This window comes from Ochotona curzoniae, unplaced genomic scaffold (genome assembly GCF_017591425.1).
Source record: "Ochotona curzoniae isolate NIBS_2020 unplaced genomic scaffold, NIBS_Ocur_1.0 contig_1274, whole genome shotgun sequence".
NCBI classification, from domain to species: Eukaryota; Metazoa; Chordata; class Mammalia; order Lagomorpha; family Ochotonidae; genus Ochotona; species Ochotona curzoniae.
In genome coordinates this window covers 9909810-9934977 of record NW_024465023.1, presented here as the reverse complement: position 1 = coordinate 9934977, position 25168 = coordinate 9909810, and the positions used below count along the sequence as shown (strand labels likewise).

General features: G+C 44.7%; 1 protein-coding gene across 5 annotated transcripts in view; it reads right to left on the bottom strand.

Annotated features, from left to right (window-relative positions):
- The window catches only part of SLC9A7 (solute carrier family 9 member A7), a 132544-nt gene that overhangs the window by 35073 nt on the left and 72303 nt on the right, over window positions 1-25168 (bottom strand). For 4 of the 5 annotated variants that reach the window (XM_040999518.1, XM_040999542.1, XM_040999549.1 and 1 more), the window contains exons 6-12: window positions 17958-18063; window positions 17339-17480; window positions 15059-15164; window positions 12959-13047; window positions 12723-12836; window positions 10467-10578; window positions 6154-6307 (exon numbers count right to left, since the gene is read on the bottom strand). In XM_040999518.1, coding sequence (XP_040855452.1) covers window positions 6154-6307; window positions 10467-10578; window positions 12723-12836; window positions 12959-13047; window positions 15059-15164; window positions 17339-17480; window positions 17958-18063 — 823 coding nt within the window. Of the gene's footprint in view, window positions 1-6153; window positions 6308-10466; window positions 10579-12722; window positions 12837-12958; window positions 13048-15058; window positions 15174-17338; window positions 17481-17957; window positions 18064-25168 lie in introns of all 5 variants that reach the window. The other variant, XM_040999527.1, reaches the window with a different exon arrangement.

The following is a 25168-nucleotide window of genomic DNA, read 5'->3' as shown; positions in this document are numbered from 1 at the left end:
CTTCACAGGATTTTGTGTTGGAGAACAAGTTGGCATCTTTAAACTCTTTAAAGATATCTAGTTACAAATGCTATTACATAAAGAGCTCAGGGCTTCTCTGTCTAAATTTCTTATCTTGCAAAAAAAAAAAAAAAAAGCTTTATTATAAATCCTCAATCTAACAGGATTAGACCAAACACTTAGACTTACTTGTCCTTGACCTGTTCTATCACCTCGCTCTGGGGTGTGAAGGTTACCTGTTCAGTTGGCTGCCCAGGCATGTGCCACCCAACTGCCCCATCACCACTTCATTGTGTGACTTAAATCTGCTGGCTTCAAGAAGACAGCCACCATGCTACCACCGTAAGCCAAGGACATGTCCCTGGCTCGTCTGCTGAACCAATTCTATGATGATTTTTCCAGTGGCCAGAATTAGGTTCTTCATGAACAACCACACTCCCTCAAGAAACTAAGAAAAATCCATGTAGGCTATATACTATTTAACAGAAAACAATTTCAGCATTATTCTTAAAAATATCAATCCCAAAGCAACAATTTAAACAGATAAATTGGATTTATGGTCAACTGATCTGACTTAGGCTAGATATATTATTCATTTTTATTTTAGACACAGAACTCGAAATTCAGTTTACTCCGAGACCCAGCCTGGGCTTCTGACCTCTGAGCAGTTACTTCCTCCTGATGCACCAGGACCTCTACAGACAGCTCTGAGAAGGCTGCTAGATTTATGGGGGAACACAGCAGCACCCTGAAGTTCAGGGAGTTTCTGACTCAATTATATTAAGAACTCGTCTCACAGAAATGATCCTTGGTCACTAAGTAACACAATAAGCCACAAGCCAGAAAAACCAATCAGTTTCATTACCTTATTTCAGAGGGAGTTTCCTTTGAGGTCCTCTCTATAAATGTCATTTTCTACATTTAAATCATCATTTTCTATCTACATCAGGGAAAGTGCAATAAATTAACACCTTACATATTTTTTTAACAGTGGCATACTTTGTTGCATTATGTTGCATGAGCAGAGTTCAACAGAACAAGGAAATAATAAAGACAGGATCAGAAATCAGGTGAACTGAAATTAGAAAAATTTACAATATAACTGAAATAAATCTTGGCTCTTTGGAATGATCAATAAAACTGGCAGTCTTTTAGCAAGACTGCACAAAGGGGGAAATCCATGTTATGAGGAATGAAATATCAAAAATCTCAATGATAGGAAGAAGAGATAATCACTACAGACTTTACAGATATCATGAGGATAGTAAGGGAATGCTATATACAACATAAACTTGACAACTTAGATGAAATTGATAAATTTTATAACCCACCCACTATGAAATAGATAATCTAAACAGTTCTATAACTCTTTGTATTTTTAACTCTTTTTTTTTTTAAGATTTACTTATTGCCATTGGAAAGTCAGGGTTACAGAAAGAAGGAGACAGAAAGATATTCCAACCACTGGTTCACTCCGTGGAGCTGAATCAACCCGAAGCCAGGAGCCAGGGGCTTCTTTCGGGTCTCCCATGAGGGTGAAGGGTCCCAAGACTGTTCTCAATTGCTTTCCCAGGCTATAAGCAGGGAGCTGGATGGGAAGCGGGGCTAACAGGATTAGAACCTGCGCCCATATGGGAACCCGATGCAGGCAACACGAGGACTTTACTCACTAGGCTACCGCACCAGGCCTACAACTCTTAAAGAAATTGGCTTCACAGGTCAGCAAGTTAAGCCTCCATTTGCTATATCCCACATCCCCAGCTCCCTGTTAATGAGCTCAGGAAAGCAGGAGATATTGGTTCAAGTGTTTGGGTCCTTGCCATTCATGTGGGAGACCCAGATGATGGAATTCCAGGCTCCCAGCTTCAGCCTGGCCCAGCCTTGGCTGCTGTAACTCTTGGGGGACTGAACCAGACAGTAGATTGTGTGTGTGTGTGTGTGTGTGTGTGTGTGTGTGTGTACGTGTGTGTCATTTTACCATTCAAATGCATACACACTTTAATAAAAAAAATAATTCGTTCCATAATTTTAAAACTTCTGAAAGGGAAGTCTCCAAGTCCCAGGGATTTTACCAGAGAATCCTACCAAAAGCTTGCAGAAAAGAACTAACATCAATTTTGCATGACTGATTCCAGAAAAGGAACATGTTCCAGCTCACTTTGTGAGGTCATGCTGCCTTGTTACCCAAACCAAAGAAAGTCAGAACAAAAAGAATGACCAACAACCATCTTTCATGAATACTGAATAAGAAACCTTAACAAAACACTTGTTCATAGAATTCACCAATATGTAGATGCAGGGTTTATTAAATACAAAATATAAAACTTTATAAAAAACCCTTTTAGGACATACACAGAAGCAAATCTTCTGGCACTAAGGCTTGTTGAAGAGTCCTTAGAATGGTATAAAATGTATGATCCATAAAAGAAAAAAATTATAGGGCCCACCATGATAGCCTAGTGGCTAAAGTCTTCTCCTTGTATGCGCTGTGACCCCATATGGGCACCGGTTTATGTACTGGCTGCTCCACTTCCCATCCAGCTCCCTTGTTGTGCCCTGGGAAAGCAGTAGAGGATGGCCCAAGTCCTTGGGATCCTGTACCCACATGGGACACCTAGAAGAGGCTCCTGGCTCCTGACTTTGACCTAGGTCAGTCTCAGCCTTGGCAGCAGCCATTTGGGGAGCAAGCCAGTGGTTGAAAGATTTCTCCCTGTCACTACTCCTCAAATCTTGCTGTAATACCCCCTTTCAAATAAAGATAATTAACCATGAAGAAAAACTGGGTGAAACACACACAGGGCCTTTCTGTATTATTTTGCCAGTGTACGATGAATCTGTATTTCAAAATAAAGTTAACAACTTATTCTAGGTCCAAAAGCCGAGGGACCCTGTACCCACAAGGGAAACCTGGAGGAAACTCCTGGTTCCTGGCTTTGGGTCAGCTCAGCCATTTGGGGAGTGGATCCGCAGATGAAAATCTTTCTGTCTCTCCTTCTCTCTGGAAATCTGATCTGCCTTTACAACAAAAATAAATAAATATATATTTTTAAAGTATGCTGTATAAGAAACATGCTATGCCCTGGAATCTTACAGCTCACATGTGAGAAACAATAAGAGCTTTGCTCCAATTTGAGAGTTAATTCCAAAAATGTACAGCACAGTAGGGAAACTGAAAGAACCTTTTCACAAATAGCAATATTAGCAAGTTTTGATCACCTTTGCTAGAGAAAAAACTGATATTTCTATTCCCTCTCCAGAGATAACAAAAAGGGCAGATTCTTTTTTAAAGTAGGAGGAAAGTATTCTAGAGAACTGCCAGCCAGGGAGTTATTAAGATTTTATATCTTGCTTCTAGATATTGGGATTTTTGTATTTATCATTAGGTTTTCCAAACTCTTAATTATACTAAAATGTAGTATTCATTCTAATTGGGGAACAACACGCATATATATCACACAGACACACACATACATACATACAGCAAATACTTAAAAAACTGACTTTGTGTCATGTATATATGAACATGTGGCTGTCACTTGTGTTATTACGTGTTTGTGTGCATTGCTACACTTAAAAGAAGCTGCCCAAACCATATGAAGCTCCGGGCCACACGAAAGCATAATCTGTTGCCATTTCTACGGGTAGATTCAGTAAGAACATGGACTTCATCACTCCTCAGCCTTTTTAACTAAGACCAAGTGTGAAGAACGTGAACTTCAGAGATGCCCCAAAACCTTGACTCACCATCAAGTAACTACGAGATCAAAGACAAGCTGTTTAGCCTCTGTAAATCTTGATGTATTCATTCAGAGAATATTCACAACATTGGCCTAAGCATATGCATTTATGAACTTGGAATTGGGTTGATGTGAAAGTAGTAACAACACCACGGTGGTTCTCAGTGCCCTCGGGGGGTTGGTGCCACGGTGCCTCATGGATACGAATGTGCACAGATGTTCAAGTTCCTTATGGCAAATGCAGTAATATTTACCTAGAACTTCAATCAGATTACTTATAATACCTGATACAGTGTAAATGCTCTGTAAATGACTGCCATATCATATTGTTTAGTGGATAAGAGCAAGAAAAAAGACTGCCGGGGTTTAGCACAGATTCAGTACCCCCGTGCACACACACACACACATGTCCCTGGCTCCTGGCTGGTTGATTCTGTGGCTGTGGGCACAAAGGGTGGACTGTGCACACAGAACACTAGGAGCACAGCACCGTGCAAACGGCAAGGGCTCAGGACACAGCTTGCAGAGCAAACACTGCCTTCGGCTTGCTCAACAGCAACTCCCCACCTGCTTCTACCTGGCTCCCCAGCCTAGCTGAGCAGCCCTGCCCTACAGCTCGAGCCCTGAGGGAAAGCTGCCTGCACTCTCAGCTCTGGGTGGGACTGTCTTAATGAGCCACTTTTTTGAAACGCTCCCTGGAAGTGCAAAATGTCACATGTCAACTCTATACTCAGTGGAAAATAATTTGGTCCTGTCGACACTGTCAAGTGGGAGGTAGGAGGGGACAAAAAAAATGCCTTGAAAAATCACATGAAAAAGAAATGCGATCATATCAGGTGCTGAGCACCCAGGGTGTGTGTGACTGAGCAGGCCAACGGGACAGGAAGCAGCCTCAGAGCGAATGGCAAAGTGCCCAACTGTGCGCAGGGTGAATTTCGATCTTCCCCTCATTCTACCATTGGGAGGAAAAGACAATAATATCACCTTATGCTTCACATTTCAAGTCAACGGATCATACATTTTCTTTTTCAGATTTCTATTCTCAAGGATGGCTTATTTTCCTTAATCTAACTCTTGAGATTCATGTTAGGAAGTGGAAATTCTAATCATTACCAATTTTATGACATAAGAGTAGTCCTTCACACCATAACCCTTGCCAGAGGGGGGACAGGACGGTGGTTCAGGGTGTGGACAGTCACAGGACAACGTCAGCTCAAATCTTGTCCGTTTAAAGCACTGTGACCTTGAGCAAGTTATTGCTGTGTACCTCAGTTTTCCCAACTAGAAAATGGAGATGGTATAATCTCCCTGGAAGCAATGCTAATATGTGCATGGCACCTTAAACTCCACCTGCAACACAAACATTATTATGATTCCTATTAAACTCTTCCTAGATCTGACACACCAGCCCACAAATGGCAGAGCAGGCAGGGGTCAAGCCTACCATCAGCACAATTGCCCCAGATGGAGGGGGATTATTCTCTCAAACTCTTTTTCACCCCAACTCCAAGAATGACTGAGAGATCCTTGTTTTTCTTCAGCTGGCGCAGCTGTCTTCTGCACTCTATATTGCATCCGTTTGAAGAGAAGGCAAGCCCGCAGAGAAGGAGAAACACTGCCACCTTGTGGCTTTGTAGAGAATTACTTGCCACAATTCTGTACTACCTACCCAAGATAACCCAGGAGCGTGCCCAGAAACACCATGGCTTCTCCTTAACCAGAGCTAGAATTGAGCTGTGGGTGTCTAAGAACCTTGTTGACTATAAGGTACTGTCTGGGTACATACACACACAGAGTTTGAAATGCAAATACTCTTAAAAACACACTTGGGCCAGCACCTCTCTTCTCTGACACAAATGCAAAACCACAGGCAGGGGACCTTTACGAGGCTGTGACAGATAAAGGTTACACAGGAAATGGTGCTTTTTTATGTGCACTCAAACAAAAAGAAACACAGCACGCAGCTGCACAATAAAAATCAAACTCCACTTGCCCCTTCTTGCATCTGGGTGACGAGTTTAATCTTCAGGCCCTGTACTTCAGTTCAAAGGGATGTGACGTGGATATTGGTGGGGTTGGAGAGCAGCGGGCATGCAGGTCTTTTCCCTCACCAACCAGTGTTCAGACTTTTTAAGGTTTTGCCCCTGTTGTCATGGTGCTAGCAAATTCCAGGTGTTTCCAAGTCCTTGTGCATTTGTAGTGCTCAGCAGCATTTTCTTTTTATTCTGGTAAACTCAGGGCCCCTGACCTCTGTTGATCATTTAAAAGTTTAACTCATCTTCCAAGATGAAATGATGCACAAGACTATGCATAAAAGTATGGCGCACGGATTGAGCTGTAGTACATTCCCGCCTGGGCACAAGGAACGCCCCCAGAACAGTGACAAGGGACACAGACGCCTCGGTTCCGAACTGACCTGATGTTAAGCCATGACAACATGGGTGTCGTGCCTCCACCAATGATCCACACGGTGAAGAAGACGATCAGGAGCGTGGTCGTGAACATCATCTGGCGAGCGTAGGATGCCGTGTCCCGGATGGCCAAGGCAAACGCCATCGCGCCCCGGAGGCCTGCGGGACCGAAAAAGGAGATGAGTGTCTAAGGACACAGCACAAGGTCTCCATAAAACGCACTGCTGCCCTGCAGGGCTAATGCACTCTAGCCATTCATGCTCCAGAGACCAGCTGGTTCTCCTCAGGAAGAACCTTAAAGGTGTGGGGGTTTTATTCCTATTTAAAACTACCTTTTGCAAAATCCTTACATACATTGAGAAAAGCATCACACTGTTGGGTCCAGCACAATTTGCCATTACACTGTATTATTTACCTGATTCTCCTAAATAGGAATATGAAAGAGGAGTATTAGCTCTCCAAATCTGCCACCAAATGCTGCCCGAGCACTCTACAGCCAGCATCACTTTATGAAACAGGCCAGGCGATGGCAATTAGCCTGCTAGGGAAGACAGGAGTTACAATGTCTGTGTGCCTCATGGCAATGTTGGAGCTTCATTCCCAGCTCTGGCTCTGGACTCCAGCTTCCTGCTACTGCAAACCCTAGCAGCAGTGGTCATAGTTCAAGTAAATGGGCTCCTGGCTCCTGGCTGTGCTCCAAGGCCAGCAGGCATTTCGAGGAACAAATCGGCAGACAGCAAGCCTCTGCCTGTCTTTCAAATATTTTCTTTTCCATTTTCATCCATTTTATTGAGGCAGTGGCATCAAATATTATTTTCAGCAGGCTAGGTACAACTAACGTGTGCATTACATTTGTGGAACATTCCCTTGGCATAGGCAAAGCCAGGCAAAACGATGAAAACACTCTTTGATCTTTAACATCGGGGTTGGCAACTCATTCTGTAAGGGGCCAGACATTCCATATTTTTACATTTTTTGTGTCAAGAGACAAATTCAGGGGTAGAAGAGAGGAAAAACTCCAAATTTCTACAAGTTTTTATTTAGAAAACTCAACACCATAATAATGGAGACTATGTTGCAATACAGGTATAGTAATGAAAAGAATGGACTCCTCTTTAGGAGTTGCTCAATTGGGTTTACCCTTGATTTTAGCCACAAGACCGATAAGCGGTGCTTAAATAGGTTTGAAATTTAGGGAGTTAGGGTTCCCTATGATCAGATGAAGACTGCAACTACTCGTGTGGAGAAGGCACTGTGCTCAGGAGCCAGGCAGGACCAAGGAGCTGCCCTGTGCTAATAGTTCATCTGCACTAATTAGCTTATGATTGTAACGTTTTAGAATCCAGATTTCTAAGTTTTTTTGTTCCTTTCCCATGCCATGCTCATAAACTTGTACAGTAAGTAAGACTGAATTCAGGGCCCAGTATGGTAGCCTAGTGGCTGAAGTCCCCACCTTGAATGCGCCGGGATCCCATATGGGCGTCGGTTCTAATCCTGGCAGCCCCACTTCCCATCCAGCTCCCTGCTTGTGGCCTGGGAAAGCAGTTGAGGATGGCCCCAAAGCCTTGGGACGCTGTACCCGCATGGGAGACCCAAAGAAGCTCCTGACTCCTGGCTTTGGATCAGCTCAGCTCTGGCCATTGTGGCTACTTGGTGAATAAACCAGAGTAAAGATCTGTCTGTCTCTCCTTCTATCTGCAAATCTTTACAATAAAAACACATAAATCTTAAAAAAAAAAAAAAAGACTGAATTCAGAGTCTCCAGCACATAGCTAGAAGAAGACTGTAGTGTAAGACTGTACATATGCCATATGAGAGCATGAAAAGTTAGGCTCACTGCGCCTGTTGGTACACTGACCCACATTTCCCCCCAAATTTCTCACTTACTAATATAACCGGAGCACTTCATTACAATCACTACGCAACACTGACTTAAGAGGATATATATTCAAGAGGGTGAGGCTGGTGGCACAGTAAATTAAGCCACCACTTGGCATACTCACATCCCATATCAGAGTGCAGGTTCAAGTCCTGGCTACTCCACTTCTGATTTAACCTCCTGCTAATGAGCCTGGGAAGGCAGCATACAGCGGCCCAAGTGATTGGGGTCCCTTGCCATGCCCATATAGGAGGCTCAGATGGAGTTCTGGGCCCCTGGCTTCAGCCTCGCCCAGCCCTAGCCATTACAGGCATTTAGGGAGTGAACCAGCAGACGGCAGATCTGTGTGTGTGTATGTGTGTGTGTGTTTCTTCTTTGTCACACTGCCTTTCAAATAAATGCATGTTTAAAAATATTTTCATCAAGCAAATAGAGAAAGTAGCTAGTTTTCTGTTCATCTGCATGGTGTATTTATCCACATCTGCATCACCCCACAGTTAACCATGCCTTCTGGTCAATAAAAACTTGAACTCAGAGAGAGACAATACAGGCTACATTTGTCTTACTAGGTAAAGGCTGCAAGCAACATGAAAGTGAAATCTCGTGTATTCCAGTGCCTTTCGATAGCTAGATTTCTCCCAGCATTAAATAATTTCTTCAGCAATAACTTCAAACAGCACCACGTCTGTAGCTTTTTAGCACCAAAGCTGAGGAACATATCTGAAGCTGGCCTGGAAGACAGATACCTCCAATTCACCTTCTTCTTGCATGTCGGCATTTTCCTAATCTGTAAGCAGGAGCTGGCCATTGTGTTCTTCAGCGGGCTGGAAATGCTGCCCCATGACTATTGGACTGCTCTGCTGGCTCCACTCTGCATCAGTGGTTCCCAAAATATAATCCTCACACCAGTATCAGTAGCTGAGAATGTGCTAGAAAGACACATTCTTGGGACTGGTGTGGTGGCACAGTGGGTGAAGCCACCCTATGTGACACCAGCATCCCCTAAGAGGGGCAGTTCAAGTCCCAGTAGCTCCACTTCTGATCCAGCTTCTAGTTAACGACCCAGCGGAGGGAAGATCTCTTTCCCCCTCTCTCTGTAACTTTACCTTTCAATTAAATCATGAAAGAAAGAAAAAAAGGAAGGAAGGAAGGAAGGAAGGAAGAAAGAGAGAGAGAGAGAGAGGGGGAGAGAAAGAAAGAAAGAAAGAAAGAAAGAAAGAAAGAAAGAAAGAAAGAAAGAAAGAAAGAAAGAAAGAAAGAAAGAAAGAAAGAAAGAAAGAAAGAAAAAGAAAGAAAGAAAGAAAGAAAGAAAGAAAGAAAGAAAGAAAGAAAGAAAGAAAGAAAGAAAGAAAGAAAGAAAGAAAGAAAGAAAGAAAGAAAGGAAGGAAGGTGCATGTTCTTGCAGACATTGTGGCAGTGTGCTGTAAGCGAGCCAGGCCAGGCAGCGCTTGTCTGCCTTTGCAGCCTTGAGCCTCCTGAAGCACTATTTCTTCTAAACCCAGTCCAGAGCCACCTACTTTGTGAAGGTGGCCTGAGCCCGTGGCTTCTCATCCACATCTCAGTCTTTTCTTTTGGTGTAACTCACCAATCCTCTCCTGGGGGAAAAATGAGTTCTTTATGCACCTGCCTCCCCCTCTCTCCCCAGTACACTGTGAGTTCCCCGAAGGAAAGCTGGTTTTTGCATCATCCACATCCAGGACCTGTGGCTTGTAAACTAAATGTCCAAGGGCAAGTAAATCCGGGCTGAGACATGAGCCAACAAGAGATACAGACACTGCTTCCCAAAGCAGAGCCTGCTGGTGTGGGACCTCTAGGAATGACTGTGGCAGCAAAAGGGACTGCTATGCCTCTTACTCTCTTTTTTTAAAATTTCTTTTTTTTTTTTTTGAAAGGCAGAATTAGAGAGGGAGAGGGGGAGAGAGAGCAAGCCAAAGAGAACTCCCATCCGCAAATGGCAGCAGCAGCCAGGGTTGTGCTAAGGCCAAAGTCAGGAGCCAAGAATCCCACCTGGGCCTCCCATGTGGATGGCAGGGGTCCAAACACTGAAGCCATCCTCTGCTGTCTTCCCAGGTACATTAGCAGGGAGCTGATCGGAAGTGGGGAAGCAGGGACAGGAAGCAGTGTTCCCGTAGGAGGCAGTGATGGTGTATTCGGCACGTCATTTACATAAACGTTGTTGGCGTTTACCACCCTCCCTCCCCATGTAATCAGGCCAGTTACTCTGTCCTTTCTTTACACCTGTGTGCTTCTTTGTTGGCCTTTGTGCTTACAATGGCTTCTCTGGATGCCTCAGCTGTGCAGTGCAAAGGGGGACATGTGGGAGACAGGCTTAATGAGCACGTACCCCTAGCCACTAATTGAAGGAGCATCAATATTTTAATCATACTACCATTGCTTGCTGAACAAAATCTCATGTCCTTTACACACTTTTTTTTTTACCTGAAAACATCATCATATGTTGAAAATTCCAGCCGATCTTATGCCTTCTGCCCAGGTTGAGGAAGAAGGAGAGAGGGTAGATATGTGCAGCTCTGCCCAGGAAGATGGCAACCTGCCCACCAGGTGGAGGTTAAGGGCACAACAGATTTCCAAAATGGCACCTCCACCCCCCTGACTGAGCAGGTGATGGCAGGAATGCTATGACATGTCAGTGTGACCCAGGGAACTCCCCGCAAAAGCCAGGCCATCTGGCGTCCCTCTAAGCACTCCTCTGGCCAACCAAGTGGAAGGCAGTTGACCGTCTCTCCCTACCTCTTGATTCAGACAGGCAGTTTCTAGCCCACAGTCTGGGACTCACTGTTGAGACTTCGCGATTTAATTCCACGGGTCTTGGCCAATTCTGGACTAAAATGAGTCCAGAAACAAGCTCCAGTTCTATGGTGGGAGTGAGGACTTGAAAGAAGCAAAAGCGTGGGTTCTACTGAAAGAAAAAAAAATCCACAAGGGGAAAAAAAAAATAATCCTGAAACAATCCTCGCAGCACTCAGATCACTCAGAGCTAACCTGGGGAGTTCTCTGTACCTACAAGGCCAAATTGTCTTGCAGGAGACGGTAAGAAATGGAAAAAAGCACACTGCCATGGAAAGCCAAGAATTCAGGGAAACTCGTCATCTGCTACTGGCCAGGTTTAGAACAGCACCCCACAGAGAACAGCACAGCCCCCCCCCCCCCCGTCACAGCAGGAAACCCCCGGGGGGAGCCAGAGGAACTGGAAGCTTCCTCTGCCACAGCTGCAGGAGCAGCTGCAGCGGGCAGCCGGGGTGGGGGTGGGGGAGAACAGTCTTAGCCTCCTCCAAGGGCTAAACAAGGACTGTTTTGCTTCTTTTCCTTTTTTTTTTTTTTTGTTTGTTTTTGTTTGTTTTTTCTATCAGAAGGAAGCAGGCAGTAGGTACAAAGCACATTCTAGCCCAGAAGTGAGGCAGAAGCACTTAAAGTGATGGGCAGCCTTTAGGCTTCTCAGAGGGCCCAGCTCTACCCGTGGGCAGGCCCCCCTCTGCAAACAGGCTGAGCTCCGTCTGCCACCCTCAGGATGCTCCATAGGAAGACAAATCTAAACAGCATGCCAGATCCCTCTTCCAGAAGAAAACAATGAGCCTGCAGACTCAGTCCCTGGTCTGGTGAGCAGGTAACATACAAGCATTCTAACTTGAAGGCAATGGGTCAGTTCACTGTCATTACCAAGAGGCTTGGAGAGTGTTAGTTAATCCTATGCAAGTAATGAAAAGCCTAGAAGAGAAAAATACTCCCCCTACCTTTTTATTTTAATTTTTGTTTTCTGATCAGTAATCAAAGATCTAAGAATTCCCAGGAGGCCTGGGGAAAAGGTCACGTGAATAACCAGCATTAGACAGACTCAGCTCAAGATCTTGAAATTCAGACCCAGAAGAGTTTACTTTCATGGCAACAACGGTATCTGAGTCCAAGTTCACAAGACCAAATTGTTGACCCATTGCTAGGCAGTCACATGCCCCATCATTTAGAGAAACAACTCCCAACATTACAGCTCTCTGCCAAAAACTGTACTCACTGTGAGACCCAATCAAGGAACCAAGCTGGTTTGTCTATCTTGTCTTGCTCTCCTTTCTCCCCTTCCTCTCTTTCTCCTAAAGGGTCCCATTGCTACCCTGATTTGCAGCAGTGGGGCAGCTCAGGTGGGTGAAGGTGTGGTTCCTGCCTGCAGGTGTTCCTGGGCAGGGGGTGCGGGAGGGGGATGAGGAAGGGCTGCTCACACTGGAAGTACCTTTGAGAGTAAATATAAACCTTCAGGTCACCCAAACTAATGGGACATCCAAAATTACTCTAGGGACTGACATGGTCGTTGACCTTTAAGTAGACCCGGAAGGGCCTGTCACAAAACAATCACCTGCCAAACAGGAGCTCCATGGAGGAAGCATCTTTTACAGAAAGTGCCAAAAGGATGATCTCAGATAAATGTCAAGATATCTTAAATCAAGCACATTTAGTTTCTGAAAACACAGTTGGAGCTTGCTTTTTCTTATCATAAAAAAACAGCATGAACCAGCACTGGCCCAGGCACACTCCTAAAAGAGAAACCACCACCATCACACCACTATCATCATCATCATCATCATCATCATCATCATCCTTGCTGTTGTCATCATCCTTGTTGCTGTTATTGCACCCTGGCAAGGGTCACTTCTCTATGTAGAAAATGGTGGACCGCAAAAAGGATACAAAGGCGCCAATGATGAAAATGGGGCTGAAAACGTGCTTCTGGAAGGTGAAGAGTGCCAGTCCCATGTAGGAGAAGATGAAGTTCTCTGCCAGGAAGTGTAACACCTCAAAGAGCTGCCCGGAGAAAGGAAAAGGAAGCTGTCAACCCGACGCACCCTCTTCGTTGTGCTAACAGGTTGCAACTTGTCAATACCAATGACAATGACAACTTGTCAATACCAATGGCTCCTTCTGACCTGCTTGGTTCGACTTCTTGATTCCACTGAAAGATTGTTGTAGGTGTAATGAGCTTGAGTGATTCCACAGAAAAGAACAGCTACCACACCTGCCAAGAGATTATATTTTTTTCAATCAATGGGGAAAAGTTAATGTAGGCCAGCTCAGAATAGTCAACTTACTGAATATTTTTTTCAAGTTTCCCAATACTGAAAGCATCTCCTGCCCATCACCGTTCAAAGCAAACTTTATATCTCCCAACCCCACCTGCTGTCAAAGCTGAGTCCCCCGCCTTCCTCTTTTGCTTCAGGGTCAAGGGCATTCTCTCCTCTCCCCTATACTCCTACTGAATTTATGAGCAGTCATCAGCATATAACACTCATCCATTCCCTCACAGACTGTGAGGGCCCACCATTTTATTACATCCTTCTCAGGCTTCAGAAGGAGTGGATTTAATTTAAAGCCAATATTTTACATTTTGGCTTTGTCTGGGGCTTCAGATGAAATAAACTGGGAGTACTATTCAATTTATCCAGGCCCTGATGATTTGATTTCCGGTTAATCGTAACTATTCTATTAAAATTGTTACACCCCAGACTATACACATTCATAAACAGCTGTCAAGTTTTAAGGGAATATGGTATTTTGTGATACTGTATATATATTGCCATATTTTTCCAAAAAAAATGACAAAGGTACTTTATTGGCGTAACATGGTAAGCTAGTGGACCATAAGGGAGCCAGTTAGAGTGCCAGCTGTTCTACTTCCAATCCAACTCCCTGCTACTAGTCCAGGAAGAGCAGTCAAATATTATCCAAGTGCTTGGGCCTCTGCACCCATGTGGGAGACCTGGAAGAAGCTCCTGGCTCCTGGCTTCAAATTGGCTCAGTTCCAGACATTGCGGCCATTTAGGGAATGAACCAGAGGATAAAAGATTTCTCTCTCTCTCTTTCAAATAAATAAGTGAATCTTTAACAAAAATTACATATGGTAATTGTACTTGAGTTATAATGTAGGAACTCAGTTCTTTCTTTTAATGAGAATTTAAGGAACTAAAAAATTACATGATTCACCACACCAGTACTAGGCTGAGTGGCCCTAATTTTAAAAATCCAACATCCCAAATGTTCAAAAATCCAGAACTTTTTGAACACTAACATAATGCCAACGCCATGTGTGGAAAATTCCACACCTGACTTCATGTGAGAGGTGATAGTCAAAATGCAGACACGTAAAACAGTTTGTCATCCCTAAGAGGAAAAGAGATCCTTCCAACGCCCTTCAACTCCAAAACACAATCTGTCTCATGCATTAAATTCTGACAAAATATTACATAATGTTATCTTCATGCTATATGCATATGGTAGATATGAAACCAAAATTAATTTCCTATTTTGATAGGAGTCCCATACTCAAAAGATCTCATTATATATGTGAAAATAGTCCAAGTGTTTTAAAAAACAACCTCTGAAATCCAAAACAATTCTGACCCGAAGCATTTCAGATAAGGAATGTACAACCTGTGTATGAATCCGATGCCACTGAAACATGAGATTGAGAAACAACAATTAAGTGGTCCAGAGACAAAAACTATAACAAATCGTGTTCATACTCAGAATCTAAAGAGATGTAAGCTACCTTTCAAAGGGGACATATCTGCCATTTATTGCTGCTGTTTGTAAAACCAGATAGCAATCTCAGGATTTTCATACATGAGAGGACTTCAAAATGTGCATGAAAAATGGAATTAACAGATAAGCTTATTCTGGTACAAAAAGTTTGAAATCTGCAAGCAGCTAAACACACAATATGCATTTCTGCGAGCTCCCCTATACACAGATCTTAGAAATGTTTGCATCCAAGTAAACATATCTTTTAATTCCCTTCTCCATTGCACCCTTTGAAGCACTTTCTGAGTCAGTAACTTCTGCAGTTTACTGTTAAAATGAGTACTCAAAGACTAATAAACTTCATCCACCATTTCTTTGGGCACTCCTGGAGCGCTGTACCTACATCACCTTTACAGGGTTGCTTTCTCTAAGAAATCCTCATCTCTTCACAAGTTCCCCGGGGCCACACTACAGCAAAAGAGGGTGACCCAAGCGCTGAGCGAACCCACCTGTAAATCCGCAGGCTTCTGCCAGGAGAAACGTGCTCCAAGACATGAGGAAGAAAAGCGCTGTCTCCAGCAAGGGGAAACAATGCAGCTTGGTAAACTTGGTCACGTCCACACCCTGTTAAGGACTACAGCTCTGGGCAGGTGTACCAGGAGCACTGAGAACCACATCTGTCTAAGTCCCATTGTCCCATTCCTCGGGGCTGACCTTGCCCTCCATCTTGTCTCTAGGGGCACTAAAGCTGGCAGCTGCTTTTTAAAGTACTAAAATAAAGAAAAATTCCAGTAGAGCACGGATTAGTAGGGGCCGGGGCCAAGTGGGAGAGGAGAATAAGATACTGTTTAAGGAGCTGAGAGCTTCTGACTGGGATGACAAGAAAGTTCTAGAAATGCATAGTGGGGAATATGGATGTACTTAAGGCCTCAGAATTGTACACTGTAAAAGGGGTAAGTGGCATATTTGGGTACATGCATATTGCCAGGCTTTTTAAACTTGAGAATGTTATAGGTAAAAGCCACTGAATTGGACGCTTAAAGTGGGTAACTTGTATGTATGGTATGTGAATTACATCTCAAGTAAAGTTGTTTGATAAAGATTCAACCTTCTGAAGAAAGTGACAACTAGTTTTCTGTGCTCCTGGCAGTACCCCCAGGGGCTGAGGGGTGCTGCTGTGGCTTCCAGCTGCACTGGAGAGTCAGTTCTGACACAGGTGGAGCAGCCGCGGGCAGGCCCCATGCCTTGATATTCTGGGTCTGTGAGCTAGTAAGGCGTGAGTCCACAGCAAGTGTCCAATGGAGGCACAGAAGAGAAATGCAAAGAAAGCATCTGGAGCAGCCTCCAGGTGCTGGTGTCGCCTTCTAGGGGGACTGGAGCTCTCTCCTGACATGACTGTTAGACATGGGGCCAGCAGGAACCCAGCGCATGTGCTGCACTGAGCCGCATTTAAATCCCTGAGGTACCAAAAACCCTCCATTACAAAAAGGCACACCTCCATTGCCCGATAGGATACCCACCAGCCGCACACAGCTATATCCCAAATGCTGGTGGTCTGAACTGAGATGTGCTGCCAGTGCAAAACATGCACTCTATCTCAAAGACATGACACAAAGACCAAGCACACACAATCTCATGAGCCACTTGGGTCATTTTTCTCTCTCACTGCTTGTAGAGAGAAATGAGGTGAACCCCACTGCATCCCCAGAGAGAATGTGAAGAAGGACTGAGCACATCTGTGGAGGGGTGGTCTGCTTGGTCCCCATTGTGCCTTTACTTTTGTTGTTTGCTTGAGTACACGAGACAACATGCCATTGGCTATTTACAGAAGGCAACCTTGCAGCAATTCCAATGGATGGTCCCCACTAGTTATGATTATGGGAATAGCCCATGGCCACAAACAGCAAATGATAGCAGCAACCTGGGGTAAGGTACTTCCCAGCCAGTGGCCCTGACCCCAGCCTCCTCCCAGCTCCTCAGCTCCTTCTAAGCCCCTAGAACTTGAGGCTGTGTCCAGAGCTTTGGAGGAGGAGAGGGGGTGTCCATTTCCTGGCCTCCATCTCACAGTGCACTGTCTGCACGCACTGGATGTGCTGCCTGTGCAAAGCAAGACCTTGGAGTTGCCAAGGCAACCAAGGTGAGGAGAGCTTCCCTCTGCTTCTCTGCCCAGACCTAGGGAGAGGGAGGCTGCAGGCCAGGTTCCCGGAATAGGACTAGACAGACACTTGAATACTCTCATCCAAGACACCTCTATCAGCCCAGACACCTGGGGCCCCATGCCCCTCCCTACAGTCAGGACTGTGAGAAACGGAAAAACAAATTCTTAAAAAAGCCCAAGCCATCTCTCTTAAAACCAGTGTCCAGTCAGACACTCCACTTCCCTACTTCTCCGCGGGCAGTGCTTTCCTTTCACTTTGCTTTGAATAAAGTTTCTGTTAAGCTTGTACTTGTTTCCTGGCTTTTTATGTCTACACTAAGCCGAGGAAAGCACCCATCAAATTTCTCCGATAACAACGTTTATTCTCCAACGGCTCAGCAGAAAGGGTTCATAAGAAATAGCAAAGGCGAGGACAGGGGAGTCTAGAAGCTGTGGCCCTGAGATCTTCTCACTCCTAAGCTACAGCGCCAGCACCTCAAGAACCACAACAGCCCAGTGAAGCAATCGATTTAAGAGTCTGATGTGAAAGGAAGCACTGAGAACCTTCGGAAAGTGTGATGCTATATACACATGCCCAGGTCAGAGCAAAAACCATGGGGTGGTTGGCAGGGGGGTGGGAAGTAAAGGATATTAGGGCAGTCACAACACCAGTCACAGCTCCCATAGTAAAAGAGCCACTGAATATACCCAGGAAAATGCCAACTGACTTAAAAAAGGCAGCAGCATCAAAGGCGTGCGTGTTCAGCCCTGCCGGCTGGTAGGCAACAATAGACCTAGAATTGAAAAGGAATTGAGAGTTAGAAAAGAACACACTGGGTTCACACCACGGTATACTAGACTTCCCCCACTCCCACCCCATTCATGGTTTCACTTTCCACTGTTTTGGTTATTCACAGCCAACCATAGTCTGAAAATATTAAGTGGAAAATTCCAGAAATAATTTGTAAGTTTTAAGATGTATGCCAGCTCTGAGTAATTCATTAACTCCTTGTGCCATCCCTCTCCAACCCACCGTTCCTTTGGCATAGCCACGCTGTGTATACTACTCACTCAGCAGTCACTCAGTAACTGTCTTAGCTATCGGATCAACTGTCACAATGAACAAATAGCCCAGCTTCATCAAGATAGAGCCGGTGGGTCTCATTTAGCACACCATCCAATTCAACATCTAACCCCCTGAACACAGACCATCCCCCACACGGAGCCCTAAGCATGCAGCAAAGCTGGGGCTCTGTGACCCAGCTACTTACGAGGACAGCACAATGGCCACGGCATCGTTCAGGACGCTTTCCCCGAACAGAAGAGCATACAGGTCCACATCGGCGTGCAGCTCATTAAATATCGCCAGCACAGTCACTGAAAGGTGGGCACAGCGATCAGTTTGGGGTTTTGGCTTTAAACCACTACTCAAGGCATCACAGAGGTGATCCAAAGACCAGATGGTTTGAGATACAGCAAGGGAGGGAGGCACAGGCAGTCTACGGCCATGGTCATACTTCCTGAGTCTAATGAAATAGCATTACGTTTCCACTGCAATGCCTGCACACCTTAAGGACATTGGTCACAGGGCTTGAAAAGGCCATCACCTTTTCCATGGCTTGCCTCCAGCAGTGGGCTACAACCTCTATGCAGGAAGAACGCGCAGCACAGAGCTGTCATATTTCTCAGGCATTTATCAATCACTTATTCTCTGGATCAGCACTTCTCAAACCTTGGACCCCAGGAAACCTTTATCTTGTTGGAGACTGAAGCCCCCAAAGATCCTTAGTTTGACAGGGAACAGCTATCAATGTTCACTGCATTGCAAAACAACAGGACACATTGCATCATGCATGATTAACATGAGAAGCAAGTTCATGACAAAATAAACTTACTTTTGAATTCAATTTCCCATGACCTTTTTGAAGTTCCTTAAAATAACCCATTATGCGTTATCATTACATACTTTTAAAATTTATTCTTAATGATTTGAAAGGCACAGTTAGAGAGAGAGAGAATGAAGGAGAGCCAATCTTCCATCTACCAACTCATCCCCCAAATGACCACAATGGCTGGAGCTGGACCAGGGTAAAGCCAGGAGCCCAGAAATTCTTTCAGGTCTCCCACCTAGGTGGCAAGGGTTGAAACACTTGGGCCATCCTCCACGGTTTCAAACAGTGCCCATACAGATGCCAGCATCACAAGCAGTAGCTTACCTGCTGTGCCACAAACTGGCACCAATGTAGCATGTTTTCATGGATAAATTTTATTTTCCAAACAAACAAACAAACAAAATAGTGATAAACCCATTGTTTTACACTTTTGTAAATTTCTTTAGAGATCTGGATATTGAAAGACAGACAGATGGCTCACTCATCTGCTGAGCAATAGAAAGTTACTATTACATGTTATGTAGCCTCTGAAAAGTCTCTCTATATGCTTGTGAGAGAATTAAAAAAAAAAAACTGTGTCCTGATGGACCCCCTGAAAGGGTTCTGGGACTCATCAGAGACCCAGCTCACATTTTAGGAACCTCCACCTCGGCTGTATTGCCGTTTCAGAAGCCTGGTCATTGAGCAGCAGTCCTAGCCTCTACCACTAGATGTCAGTAGCACTGCACTTGTCAACTTCGGCAATGGAAATGGTCTGTAGATTCTTTGCCATTTATGGAGAGCAGGGGTTTTGTGAACAATATCATCCTGGTTAAGAGCCACTACTCTAGATATACGAGGGCATTTTCTTTTTTTTTTATTAAAGATTTATTTTATTTTTATTGGAAAGGCGGATATACAGAGAGGAGAGACAGAGGAAGATCTTCCGTCCGATGATTCACTCCCCAAGTGAGCGCAAAGGCCGATGCTATGCCTATCCGAAGCCAGGAGCCTCTTCCGGGTCTCCCACGCGGGTGCAGGGTCCCAAAGCTTTGGGCCGTCCTCGACTGCTTTCCCGGGCCACAGGCAGGGAGCTGGAAGGGAAGCGGGGCTGCCGGGATTAGAACCGGCGCCCATATGGGATCCCGGGCGTGCAAGGCGACGACCTTAACCACTGCCCCACCGCGCCGGGCCCGAGGGCATTTTCAAAAGCTCATGGACAGACCTGGAGCTGTGGTGCAGCACATAGTCACAGCCTGAGACACCCGCATTCCATAACGGTGCTAGTTTGTATCCCAGCTGCTCCACTTCCCATCCCGCTCCCTGCTTGTGGCCTGGGAAAGCAGTCAAGGACGGCCCAAAGCCTTGGGACCCTGCACCCGTGTGGGAGACCCAGGTACTCTGATGTGACAGACAGGTGTCTTAACCACCATGCCAAACGCTTACCCCTCATGAATTTTTTTTGGAAGTACCCTAGTATACTTTCAGGCACATTCTCTCGTAACACTCATACACAAACAACTCCATTGATGAGTCTTATTATGAGGACTGTAAAAACGAAGAACTCATGTTCCCAGCCTGCTCTGCAGAGTCCCGCCTCTTCCTGTTGTGAAAGAGGACGCTGTGTGGTGGAGGGGCACGTGCACATAGTCATCTGACCTCCGCAGAGGAACTGCTGTGTGACTGAGAGCCAAGACATGGCATAGGAGCCATGGCACCAGCCCAGGGCTGTACCTGGAACTTACATATCTACGTGTCTAAGCTGAGAAGAGTCAGTTTACCCCGTAAATTGCAGCCAAAGGCTGAAATAACCAGTATAATTAGAAAATCAAAGCAGAGATGTGTAGTTTCATGTGTTGCTATAAACCATAACTACCACCCAGTTCCAGAAACCGTACCCTACCACTCTCCAAGTCCCATCCCAATATCAAACCCCCCTTTTCAGTCCAAAAGAACCATCGATCTGAATTTCATACAGTAATTACTTCCTTGCCCTGCCTCAGGGTTTACTCACCCAAATGCATATTCTCTGACACTATCAGCTTTCTGTTAAAGTTTATTTTTCTAATTTGTGTGTATGAGAGAGAAAGGGAGAGAGCTTACATTCAGTGATTCACTCCTCCAAGTTTCCACAACTGCTAGGATGCTAGGGCTGGAGCAGACTGAAGCTAAGAGCCAGAACCTCCACCCAGGCTCGCACGTGGCTAGCAGAGACCCAGGTGCTCCAGCCATCATCTGCTGCTTCCCAGGGTGCACACCGGCAGGAAGCTGGGTTAAAGTAGAGGTGGGATCCTTTCCCAAGCACTCCAAACAGGATGCGGATGCTCTAAGCTGTGGTTTAACCTGTGGTGCCACAATGCCCTCCCCTGTCCATTTTTTTGAAGTTGTAATTCGCACACACACACACACACACACACACACATTTATGAGATTCACTGTGATGTTCATTGTGACATGAACAAATCATAGCAGCTAGCAAATGCCTGACTCCAAATCCCCTCTGCTAGCTAGTATGAAGTATACACCAGAATACTGCGCACCATAATTACTCTCTTATGCACTGTAACATCAGAACTTCTTGCTCTTACCCACCTTCCCTCACCACCCTTCCCCTTTCTGCCCTGCCCCAGGTAAACACCACTCTACTCTCTGACCCATCTGAGATCAACTCTTTAAGCCTCCGTACACGAGTGACATCATGTGGCATTTCTTTTGCTGCACCTGGCTTACTTCCCTCACCATCTTGTAGGTTCACCTGCGTTGCTTCAAGTGACAGAATTTCATTCTCTTTTGGTGGCTGAGTAATATTCCACTGTACATAGGTAGTTGTTTGCATGCTTTTCAGTCTTCAGGATTTTCCTCCATTCCTTTGTCTTGGCTCTGTTTTCGTAATGTTCTATTGTCTAGTTCTCTCATGTCTGAATTATCCAATCCTAATACAGGCAGTTCTTTTACAAATTCAAGCATTTTCTTAATTTCCTTTAGCTTCTTCTGGAATATTAAAGTTTCACCTGTTAGGAACAATATTTTTCTACTCTTACCTTCACTGACTGGTGCCCTATTATTCAGAGATGTTCTCTTTGAGTTTTGTTAAAATGCAGGTTCCTCAATCCGAGTCTGTTGGTCATATTTAAATCAGCTGGGAAAAGGGTAGAAGTAGGCCCGGAGGAACTTTCCTAGTTTTGTGGTTCTAGAGTTCCCTCTTCTGGTTTTACATAGAACTTTAAAAAAAAAAATACAACCTCTGCCACCTCCCCAACATTTCTGAAATCTACAGCCAGCCCACCTTCTATTGGTTTCTGGGCTTTCTTTAACGCCTGCCCTCAGGGCCCATGGCTCCAGCAGCTCATCGTTAGACAGCGATTTTGGCCTTTGCAGAGAGCTCTTTATTGGCTATTTCCGAGAACCCTGAAAACCCACTCATGTCTCTTCTGCTGCTTCTCCAGTCACTCTCCTTGTACTGCCCAGGCAACCGGAGCCTGCAAGGTCTCCTCCACACTTCACCTGTTAGCAAGCAAGTGCAGATCGTTCTTTAATCCCACAAGGAAAGCCCTCCTTCTGAGTATCAAAATCTGTGGGAAGTTTCTGGTTTCCCTTGCACTCTAATAGGCAGCACCGCCCCCCCCCCCTTTGGCTCCATGCGCAGCTGCTCTGCCTGTATTCTGAAATCTACCACCACTGGCAGGATATCCCAGCAGGTGTTTTATTTGTTTGTTTTTCCTTTTGCTGTCTTTCTGATAGGAGCTTAAGGAAGCTTCCAAATGACACTGCCCCCACCTTTCCTTTTTAACCAGGTGATTCCATTTTCTAGGAGTGAGCAAAAACTACTTAGTCTTTGAAAAATATCTGCCATAGCAAGAGGCTACTCCAGATTATTATACACCGAGGGGCTGAAAACAGTCCTCGGCACTCCGATGCAGAACAGACAGCCGCCAGGGCGTGTGCCCAGTGACTGGTGCCCTGACATGCACAACAGAGATCAGGATGGGAGGCCCTGGCTAAGACCTGGCTCTTTAGGCCATTTCGAAAGTGAACCAGCAGGGAGAAGCTCTCTTGTCCTTATTCTGCCTTGCAAGTAATATTCTTAAATATTACTTTGCCGAAATATCCTTAAAATGTCTTGCATTTAATCCAATGAACACTGAGAAAACAGCAGTCACTGAGGCCTTACCATGCATTCTACCAAGGATTACACTTTCATGTAGCTCTCAGAAGACCCTGTCAGGTGGACAGCACCATCACCTGCTTCCAGCTAGCCCTTATGAAACAGGTCGTGTATGATGAGCTGTTTTCCACTGCTGTACTGAAATTGTCAGAATCATAACAGCTAGCCAGGGAAAACTTTGACTGCTCACTCATACAGCATTTTCATCATGCATTAGCACAGTGAAGTAAGGGACTGCAGTACAGAACTTCCAAAAGCCCTGCTGACCTCTAAACGTGATTTTCCTTAAATAACAAGAATTTTTTTAAAAATCACATATGGTTAATTTATTTTCCCATGTTAATAAAAAGTATCAGAGAGGGCATTGTGGTTGAGTGGATTAAGCCTTGTTCAGACCCTGTCTACCTGGCTTTCCATCCAGTTTCTTGCCAATGTGCCTGGGAGGCAGCAGATCATGGCTCAAGCAGTTGAGTCTCTGCCACTCACATGGGAGACCTGTACAGAGTTCTGGGTTCCTGACTTCGACCCGGCCCATCCCTGGCTGCTGTAATCATTTGGGGAATGAAACCAGTAAATGGAAGTGTTTCTCTCTCTCCCTCTCTCCCCCCACACCTTTTTCTCGCTCGCCCTCTCTCTCTCTCTCTCCCCCCGCCCCCTATGTGCATATCACTCTTTCTTCCAAATAAATGAATCTTTAAAAAAGGGACAGCATGCAAAATTCATAACAGTAACAATAAACACAGAAGTAGTCTGAACTTCAACTTCCCATTCTCCCCATCCTTAACTTTATAACCAAGCTCAACACCTTTGCTTTGCCCCTCCTAAGCAAGCCGGTGCATGAACACAAGGAGGAAAGTGAGTGTTGATAACCAGAAGAGGACAGGCTGACAATGGCAGACTGGCTAAGTGACTTTTAAAGGATGGGATTCAACAGACTGTGCCCTGCCCAGTTAGAGCAGGACCACTAGGATCAGAGAGAGTAAAGTCACAACAGCTGTTTCCAAGTGGAAGTGCACCAAGAAATCACAATTAACTGACTGGCGACCACAGGTACACTTACACACTGAGCATCCCTGGTCTGAAATGTTGTAATATTCTAAAATCTAAATCGTTTGGGGCACCAATGTGACAATCAAAAAGGTTCAGACTCTGAAGCATTTCAGATTTTGATTTTCAGATTGGGGATGCCCAACTGGTAATATCTTCATAAATATTCCAAATTAAAAAAAATAATAAAATAAACCCTCCCCCCCCCAAAAAAAAGAAGAGGAAAAAAGAAATGCTTCTGGTGCCAAGTATTTCAGATAAGAGATACTGTAGCAATATTTAAAACTCAGTGGGGAAAAGTCAACAAATGGCAGATATAGGAAGAACACAAAATTTAGTGTTTGTTCTTAAATATTTCACATCTGTTTACTAAAGAATTGGCACTTGGAAACTTGCAGGGTAAAGTCTAAGTATCACCAGGTACCAAACAGACTTAAAGAACTGTGGGAACAGGTCATCGAGGGAGTCTGAGATGAAGGTAGGTGGCAGACTGGAATTGAGTCCCAAAAGATGGGCAAAAGACTCATGAGCCTAGGCGATGCAACTACAGAATTTTTCTTGCATACACAGATGATAGATTTTGACACCTTTGAGTAAGGTTAACTCAATGGGTATAAAAGTGTTAGGATTAAAATTAGAGGGATCAGTCCATAATGGTTTCCAGAAGGGAAGAACACCTGTTTTCCCTGACAGCTGCCCAGCAACACACTATGGCACAGAAATAGAAGCTTACATTTCCTTTCTTGCATTGTGGAGTCATCCAAATGACACAAAAGTGGTACATGGCACTCCTGACAACCCCGGAATGGAGAGGGCTGTCAACCACACAGCAGTCTATACCTCCCTCCCTGCCACCCCCTATGGTGTTACCTTCAACAGGAAGATCCAAGTCTCAGGCCAAGTGTATTATGGACAAGAACCTCTTGTTTTTTCATTCCAAGCAATATTATATTGTACTACCAAAATTTTTGTTCAACGTACTAAACACAAGAAGCCATTCTGGTGTGTAGTCTCCATCTAACTCTGCACCGAACTTTTTTTTTTTTTTATCTCTTTTATGACCCACATTTCCAAACAATGAATTTTTAGGAGGCTAGTAAAACACCTTTAATTTCCAAAAACATTTCACATTTCAGAAAGATTTCCATTTTCAAAGCTGTTAAAGTTAATGTACTGATGTTTAATAAGTTTAAACCTTCCATTTTCTAGTACTTTCATTTAAACAACACCCTTACTGTGCCCGTCTTCACAGGCTAAATAAAAACGATGAGACACAGTAATGCCTTCTGTTATTATCTAACCATAGCAGAGACACATTAGAGGCAAGTAAGCAATTACAAAGATAATCTGGAAAAGTAAGCCTTTCTATCTAATTAAATAGAGGAGTACTAATAGCTTT